Source organism: Salminus brasiliensis, chromosome 6 (genome assembly GCF_030463535.1).
Source record: "Salminus brasiliensis chromosome 6, fSalBra1.hap2, whole genome shotgun sequence".
Taxonomy (NCBI): domain Eukaryota; kingdom Metazoa; phylum Chordata; class Actinopteri; order Characiformes; family Bryconidae; genus Salminus; species Salminus brasiliensis.
The window spans coordinates 1,294,069-1,304,068 of NC_132883.1; the positions used below are offsets into that span (position 1 = coordinate 1,294,069).

The window sequence follows — 10,000 nt, forward strand, 5'->3', positions numbered from 1 at the left end:
AGCTTGTGTGTTTAAGGTGGTAGTAACTTAAGTCTCCTGCAGGTGGCGTTGCATGAGGATGAAGGGGCTATGAATACATGTGGGGTGTCTGACGGGATTCGTAGATTGAGGAGAGGTGGCTGCATTTGGGTGTGGCCAAAGACCATACTGTGAAGGAGGGAGCTGAATCTGCAGGTGTGTGGAAGCTTACGGTCATACAGGTCTACCAGCAGTGGCAGGAATCCCTACAGTCTACAGGAGGTTCCTCTAAGAATTGTGGCTGAAAGATGGACAGAGGGTTCCACGACTTGTGAATGAGCATCACTTCCAGACAAGAACTGCTTCTAGACGTCAGCTCAGGTTCTCCTGAAAGAACGCTCCACAGGGAGCTGCAGAACATCAACATCTGGAGCAGAACGGCTCACAAGAGGCCTTCACTCACTTCTGCTCCAGAATGAGGAGAACCTCCTGTAGACTGTAGGGGTTTCTGCCACTGCTGGTAGACCCGTATGACCGTAAGCTTCCACACACCTGAAGATTTAGCTCCCTCCTTCACACTGTGGTCTTTGGCCACGCCCACATGCTGACAATCACTCCTTTTAGCCAATCATTAAGTGCATCTGCTTTGAGACCCATTTCCCACACATTCAACCAGACCCTCACTGCACTGTCCCACCTCTCCTCAAGCTATGAGTCCCATCACACACCCCACAGGTATTCATAGCCCCATCATCCTCGTGCAGCGCCACCTGCAGGAGCCTGAAGCTACTACCACCTTAAACATGCAAAGGGAACTTTATATAGAGAGAACTGATATATATATATATATATATATATATATATATGGTCTAGAAGGTCTATATATGGTCTAGAAGGACTATTTTGTAGCCGCACTACACCATTTTAATGATCTGGTTTTAAAAGCAAGTTCTAGAGCTGAACTCTTCTCAGAACTCTGGTAGAACAGTGTCTCAGGCATCAGGCAGCGTCTTCATCACCATTAGGTGAAGAACTTTCTGTGAGGAGCTTTTATTAGAGCTTCAGACGTCTGCTTCCCTTTACCACCGCCATTTATAGAGAATTTCCTGTTGTCTTATTCAGGCTTTGATATTTTGATATATGATGTTCCTCCAGTGTTTTACTCAGATTCCATTACAATTTGAGATGTATTATTATTAGTGAGATATTATATTACTGCCTCTTCATTGCTGCTCCATTATGGCCCTAGAGTTATTTGGCTGAAATAGAGATGTGACTCCTGAAGATCATAAAGGGGTGTGTTACTGAATGTGAGCCTAACTTATAATAAGCTGAGTATCATGCCGATGAGTTTCCTCTCACTGCACAAGCGAATTTCCTGAAAAAGCAGCGATCCAATGAATGTCCAGAGCCAGGCTGAGTTGATTGGAGGGTTTTGTGTAAATTTTAGCTCTAGATTTTGCTCTGGTCCATGACTGCTCCCGCTGAGCGATGGTCTCTGCTTGGTGTCATCGCTTTGGTGCTGCAGGCGAGCGCTGCTCCGGATTAAATGAACCAGAGCGACACTAAAACAGAGGCATCATTTGGGTCCCATTTAGAAAACTAATGACTGCCATTCATCCACTTTCATTACTGCACCAAATGGACTGAGCAGTGTTAATGTCCAAAGATGATCTATGGTGTGTCCTCAGGGTGTGTGTGTGTGTGTGTGTGTGTGTGTGTGTGTGCTGAAACTGACATTTATGACGTTCTACGCTTGAGTCTTTGCTCTGCCTCCAACAGGTGCTTCGTTACTTTGATTATGTATTCACTGGAGTCTTCACCTTTGAAATGATAATCAAGGTGAGTCTGCTTCTGCTCCTGCTGTGGAGAGTGTGCTGAGGGCTGTGGAGATGCTGGAGGATAATAAAGGCTGTTCACAGTCTAATCAAATGTTTTCACTGGTTCTGATGGGTTCAGATGGGTTCTAATAACAGCAAGTAAAGCAAGGAAGAAAGTTTCTCTGCAGGGTTTCAGACTGACCATGATCCTAATCTAACCTTAACTAATTCTGCCTGACCGGTACTAATCCAGAGTGTTCCTTAGTGACCCATACTGATCCGGAGTGTTCCTTAGCGACCCATACTGATCCAGAGTGTTCCAGAGTGACCCATACTGATCCAGAGTGTTCCAGAGTGACCCATACTGATCCAGAGTGTTCCTGAGTGACCCATACTTTTTGAGTGACACTTACTAATCCCAACTGACCCTTACTAGTCCTGCGTGACCCTGAGTGACCCTCACTAATCCTAATATCTTTAAATCACCCTTTCTAACCCTAAATGACCCTTACTTTAACAATCCTGACCAATCCCAAATAACCCTTAGTGACCCTTACAAGTCCTGACCAGCCCTGACTAAGCCTAAGTGACCCTTACTAAACCTGAGTGACTCTTACAAGTCCTGACCAGTCCTGAATAAGCCTAATTGACCATTGCTAACACTGAGTAACCTTTACTAACCCTGAGAAACCCTTACTAATTCTAATATCTATAAATGACCCTTTCTATACCCATACTAATCCTGAGTGACCAATCCAAATCCTGACTAAGCCTAAGTGACCCTTACTAAACCTGAGTGACTAACTCTGAGTGACCTTTACAAATCCTGACCAATTCTGACAAACCCTCAGTGACCCTTACAAATCCTGACCAATCCTGACTAAGCCTAATCCCGACTGACCCTTGCTAACCCTGTGTAACCCTTACTAACCTAACCCTGAGTGACTAATCCTGACTGACCCTTACTACCCTGAGAAACTAGTCAGGACTAATATCTATAAATGACCTCTTAAGGATACCCATACTAATCCTGAGTGACCCTTTCTAACCCTAAATGACCCTTACTTTAGTCACCTGAGTGACTCTTACAAGTCCTGACCAGTCCTGAATAAGCCTAAGTGACCATTACTAACACTGAGTAACTACCCCGGAATGACCCTTACTAACCCTGTGTGACCCTTACTAATCCTGACCAATCCTGACTATCCCTGAGTGACCCTTCCAAATCCTGAGTGACTAATCCCGACTGACCCTTACTGACCCTGAGAAACCCTTACTAATCCTAATATCTATAGATGACCATTTTAACCCTTAATGATACCCATACTAATCCTGAGTGACCCTGACTGAATGACACTTGTGCCAACATTAACATGCTCTATTCTTTAATGTGTGTGTGTGTGTGTGTGTTGACCAGATGATTGAGCAGGGTCTGATCCTGCATGATGGCTCATATTTCCGTGACCTGTGGAATATCCTGGATTTCATCGTGGTGGTGGGAGCACTGGTGGCTTTCGCTCTGACGTGAGTGTGTGCTTCAGAAGAGTGTGTGTGCAGTGTTTATTAGTCATAATCAGCCAGACAGTCAGTCAGACTCGATACAGGCTCAGCCTTTTTTCAGGCATTCTGACCTCCAGCTGACCTCCAGTTTTCCTCTCAGTACAGCAGTACAGGACCATAATGTAAAGGTTACCTGAAGGGTCATGAGGTCATTAAGGCTACCACACACTACAGCTGTCAACATTCGTAACTGGATTATTTACTGAATTCAGAAAATGGACATTCAACTGGAGGTGATGTCACAGAGCACAACTGTCCCCTTTCTATGTTTAGGTGGGTAGGGTAGCCCTCCATCCCCACCATTCGCTCAGCGTGGGTGATGCTAGCCAGCATGGGTGACCCAGTTGAACTTCCCAAATGGGCCCATTATTTAACCCCTCCTGGTCCAGTTGTTGAACCTGGTGGGACTCCACACGTATGTGGGACCAACAAGCAACCCATGGATAGAACTGTCTGGTTCCCAGTTGGGCCACACGTACCGGCCACATATTATCTGGGGTGGTGAAGCTTCTTCATGTGTCTAGCCTTTACCCTCCCAGCACTGGTAGCATCATTTGATGGGAGGGGTTTAGCTACTGTGTAGGAATTGTTATTCTGTTTATTCAGACGTGATGGAGTGGTAAAGTATAAAATACTGCACATATGTTAATAGCCTATTAATATTACGTGTCAGGGTGTTTGGGTTGGGCTTGGTTAATACAGTTAAAATTGCGATGTAGTAATGACGTATGTTGACGATGTAGTAATGTAGTATGTTACTCTTTAAGAAATGTTATTCTTGGATGAACAGTGTTAAGCTTTGGAAGCACATTTTTGGAGCCTAATGCATCTCATCAAACATTTTTTTACAGTGGCTCAGCACTGCTGCAGACTGCAGCCGCCCATTTACACTGCACTTTTAACAATGGCTGCTGCCGAATCCGCAGAATCTGATGTAAATAGTCAAATTCTAAAATTGCATAGAGTTGCAATGTATGGTAGCTATAAAATGAATGAATTTCGACTGCTGTCAGTTGGATCACAGTGTTTAGTAACTGCGTGAACCCAGTGAATGTTGACGATGTGTGTGTCTGAGAGAGGCTCTTTCACTGCTTGCACTTTTAAATGTGTTTTAAACTGTTAGTTTCACTCAAACTCTGCACAGATTCAGAGCTCCGGTCTGTTTCCTGTTTATTTATGTGTTTGTTTGTTTGTTTTTGTTGGTTTCCTGTGGATTGTGGCTGCCTGCGTCTGCCAGGAATGTTCTGGGGTAAACCATTTTCTTCATCGCTCACGTGAATAGTGTCCCCCACCCTGCTCAGTGTGTGGAGTTTACTGAAGATCTCTCTTTCTGCTGTATGAACCTGTTTACACTCAGCCACTTCACATCTAAGCCAAGAGTGAAATCTGTTGGGGGTCCCTCAGGACTTTCTAGGCATTCAGAGAAGGTCTAATAATTTATGGGGAGTAAATAAATACAGATGTGTAGCTGTAGTTTATTGCTGGTGTTTAATCTCTGCGGTCTTAGGCCCTATTCAGACAGTGTGTTTAGGAGACAGGGAATGTCATGTTGACCAGTTTCTTAGGGATTTTAGTCCTGTCCAAATGCACCATGTAGGTAAATATGCTGAAAATTCCAGTGTTTATTTTGTTTTTCATAGATGAAGGCACTAGAGGAGGCATTTGGGATACCTCAGGATATGTGAACACATCTGCTAATTCTCTAAACTGTTATAACTAAAATATTATATATTAATATTATCATTACTATAAGTGGGTTATAAGATCAAGTTATGAGGTTATCATCATATAATCATAAGTTCATCAGTGATCACAGGACATGTCTTTAGAGTTGGCAGCAGCACATAAATTCAATTCAGTTTAATTCAATTTTATTTATTTAGACTTTTTTACAACAAATTATTCCCCAAAGCAGCTTTACAAAGATCTGAGTCTGAGCCTCTTTTGAGAAAGCTAGTGGCAACAGTGGCAAGGAAAAAATCCCTCGAGAGAAACCTTGAGAGGAACCAAGACTGAATTTGGGAACCCGTCCTCCTCAGGTTGACACCGGATCATAATAATAAAAATCAAAACAGGAATGAAAACAACAGTAAAACTCAATCAGCTAATAGCCATTACCCAATCAGCCAATAAATGGACTTGTATCAACAGCAAGCAGACAGCTGGGGGCAGCTCTGCACATAGGGGAGAGAAAGGAAAGGAGGAAATTATGATGTGTTTAGGAGTTTGAATAGACTGACGTACGGCTTATAACGGCCCATAAATCCCATTTCAGTCATTTAAGCAGAGATTTCTTACCATATTGGTCAACATCATTACTCCATTACTCCACCTTCCCATCTAATGGGACTAACTAATCCCATGTGAATAGGGCTTTATAGTACTAGTCTTTTACAGGATTCAGATTTGGTTGGAAACTACACTGTTTAAAAAGATAAATAGAAAACTGTATTATTACAAGTTTTGAATGATCGTATTTATTGAAATAGAAAATTCCAGTGTTGAAAAGAGTCCCTGTATAGTGATAAAGAACATCTACGAAAGGTTTCCACCATCCATAGAACACTGAAACCAGGCAAAGATCCATTTACGCATCAAAAGGTTCTTTTGAGTTGTTAGGGTTTGATCTAGAACTCTTTACTAAACATTTACATTTAATTTAAAAGAGATTCACTGTTTACTGAAGAAGAACCTCAGCTAGTTTAAATAGACTAAAATTTAGATCCTCTAATCTTAGACTTTACTAAACACAAGTCAATATGGAGACCATAATACTCTACTCTTCACCCAAGTCCTCTCAGAAGAGGAGGGTCTTCAGTCTGGGTTTGAGGACAGCGAGCGACTCTGGGTGGAAAGGTTTAGTCTGATTTAAGATCAGACATTGAAAAAAAAAATTTTCTACAGTAAACATTGTAAACATTGGGTTTCAACTGTATAAATTTCTTTACTTATTTATTTATTTATTTATTTATTAGTTGTGTGAAGTGGCTAAATGTAAACAGGCTTTATGAATGTTAGTGTAAGTGAGTGAAATCCTTCATTTTTGTGGGTGACCTGTATATGTGTGTGTGTGTGTGTGTGTGTGTGTGTGTGTGTGTGTGTGTGTGAACCTGCAGGAATAACAAAGGGAGAGATATTAAAACCATTAAGTCTCTGCGAGTGCTGCGGGTTCTACGGCCTCTGAAGACCATTAAGAGACTTCCCAAGCTGAAGGTAAAGCCGCACTGGGGCTGCACTGAATACACACTGTTGGGGGTGATGAGATGGGATGGTGATCATCCAACATCCTGACCTCACCAACACTCCTCCCAGTACCACCAAAAACCCTCCCAGTACAACCAACAGTCCTCCCAGTACAACCAAAACTCCTCCCAGTACAACCCAAAACCCTCCCAATACAACCAACACTCCTCCCAGTCCAACCAAAACACCTCCCAGTACAACCCAAAACCCTCCCAGTACAACCTGAAACCCTCCCAATACAACCCAAAACCCTCCCAGTACAACCAACACTCCTCCCAGTACAACCCAAAACCCTCCCAGTACAATTAACACTCCTCCCAATACAACCCAAAACCCTCCCAGTACAACTCAAAACCCTCCCAGTGCAACCAAAACCCCTCCCAGTACAATTAACACTCCTCCCAATACAACCCAAAACCCTCCCAGTATTACCAACACTCCTCCCAGTACAACCCAAAACCCTCCCAGTACAACTAACACTCCTCCCAATACAACCCAAAACCCTCCCAGTATTACCAACACTCCTCCCAGTACAACCCAAAACCCTCCCAATACAACCCAAAACCCTCCCAGTATTACCAACACTCCTCCCCGTACAACCCAAAACCCATCCAGTACAATCAGCACTCCTCCCAGTACAACCAACACTCCTCTCAATACAACCAAACACTCCTTCCAATGCAACCATTTGTCCTCCCAGTACAACCAAACAGTTTGGTCACAGTTTAAAACCATCCATCATTATGAGAATGTTGGATATGCTGGGAATGCTGGGAATGCTGGGAATGTTGGGAATGCTGGGAATGGCATTAATCTGAGAACCTAAATGACTAGGCTTTTCTCTTCTACTCCTGTTTGTTTGTGTTTTCCTCTTTTTTACTGAAGGCAGTGTTTGACTGTGTTGTGACTTCGCTGAAGAACGTCTTCAACATCCTCATCGTCTACAAGCTCTTCATGTTCATCTTTGCGGTCATCGCTGTCCAGCTTTTCAAAGGAAAGTTTTTCTACTGCACTGATGGATCCAAAGACACGGAGAAAGAGTGCCAGTAGGTTTCCAAAAACACTGCTCACACGGCTAAGACAGCTGACATCACTCAAACCATTAAAACCACTAACACCATTACTAACACCACGATCAACACTGCCATAGTTATACCACTAACACCATTAAAACCACTAACACCACTGAAACCACTAACACCACTGAAACCTCTAACACCACTAAAACCACTAACACAACTGAAACCACTAACACCACTGAAACCACTAACACCACTAAAACCACTAACACCACTGAAACCACTAACACCACTAAAACCACTAACACCACTAAAACCACTAACACCACTAAAACCACTAACACAACTGAAACCACTAACACCACCAAAACCACTAACACCACTGAAACCACTAACACCACTGAAACCACTAACAGCACTAAAACCACTAACACCACTGAAACCACTAACACAACTGAAACCACTAACACCACTGAAACCACTAACACCACTAAAACCACTAACACCACTGAAACCACTAACACCACTGAAACCACTAACAGCACTGAAACCACTAACACAACTGAAACCACTAACACCACTGAAACCACTAAAACCACTAACACAACTGAAACCACTAACACCACTTACACCACTGAAACCACTAACACCACTGAAACCACTAACACCACTAAAACCACTAACACCACTGAAACCACTAACACCACTAAAACCACTAACACAACTGAAACCACTAACACCACCAAAACCACTAACACCACTGAAACCACTAACACCACTGAAACCTCTAACACCACTAAAACCACTAACACCACTGAAACCACTGAAACCACTAACACCACTGAAACCACTAACACCACTAAAACCACTAACACAACTGAAACCACTAACACCACTAACACCACTAAAACCACTAACACCACTAAAACCACTAACACCACTGAAACCACTAACACCACTAAAACCACTAACACAACTGAAACCACTAACACCACTGAAACCACTAACACCACTGAAACCACTAACACCACCGAAACCACTAACACAACTGAAACCACTAACACCACTGAAACCACTAACACAACTGAAACCACTAACACCACTAAAACCACTAACACCACCAAAACCACTAACACAACTGAAACCACTAACGCCACTGAAACCACTAACACCACTAAAACCACTAACACAACTGAAACCACTAACACCACTAACACCACTAAAACCACTAACACCACTAAAACCACTAACACCACTGAAACCACTAACACCACTAAAACCACTAACACAACTGAAACCACTAACACCACTGAAACCACTAACACCACTGAAACCACTAACACAACTGAAACCACTAACACCACTGAAACCACTAACACAACTGAAACCACTAACACCACTAAAACCACTAACACCACCAAAACCACTAACACAACTGAAACACTAACGCCACTGAAACCACTAACACCACCAAAACCACTAACACCACTGAAACCACTAACACCACTGAAACCACTAACAGCACTAAAACCACTAACACCACTGAAACCACTAACAGCACTAAAACCACTAACACCACCAAACCACTAACACCACCAAAACCACTAACACAACTGAAACCACTAACACCACTGAAACCACTAACACAACTGAAACCACTAACACCACTGAAACCACTAAAACCACTAACACAACTGAAACCACTAACACCACTTACACCACTGAAACCACTAACACCACTGAAACCACTAACACCACTAAAACCACTAACACCACTGAAACCACTAACACCACTAAAACCACTAACACAACTGAAACCACTAACACCACCAAAACCACTAACACCACTGAAACCACTAACACCACTGAAACTCTCTAACACCACTAAAACCACTACACCACTGAAACCACTAACACCACTGAAACCACTAACACCACTAAAACCACTAACACAACTGAAACCACTAACACCACTAACACCACTAAAACCACTAACACCACTAAAACCACTAACACCACTGAAACCACTAACACCACTAAAACCACTAACACAACTGAAACCACTAACACCCTGAAACCACTAACACCACTGAAACCACTAACCCACCGAAACCACTAACACAACTGAAACCACTAACACCACTGAAACCACTAACACAACTGAAACCACTAACACCACTACAACCACTAACCACCACCAAAACCACTAACACAACTGAAACCACTAACGCCACTGAAACCACTAACACCACTAAAACCACTAACACCACTAAACCACTAACACCACTAACACCACTAAAACCACTAACACCACTGAAACCACTAACACAACTGAAACCACTAACGCCACTGAAACCACTAACACCACTGAAACCACTAACACCACCGAAACCACTAACA

At 42.9% G+C, this 10,000-nt stretch overlaps 1 protein-coding gene across 1 annotated transcript in view; it reads left to right on the forward strand.

Annotated features, from left to right (window-relative positions):
* The first annotated feature begins 1,735 nt into the window (after window positions 1-1,735).
* Window positions 1,736-10,000, forward strand: part of cacna1ea (calcium channel, voltage-dependent, R type, alpha 1E subunit a) — a 38,074-nt gene continuing 29,809 nt past the window's right edge. Inside the window, 4 exon segments of the mRNA XM_072681274.1 lie at window positions 1,736-1,800; window positions 3,196-3,302; window positions 6,455-6,551; window positions 7,467-7,627. Coding sequence (XP_072537375.1) covers window positions 1,789-1,800; window positions 3,196-3,302; window positions 6,455-6,551; window positions 7,467-7,627 — 377 coding nt within the window. The 5' untranslated portion in view covers window positions 1,736-1,788.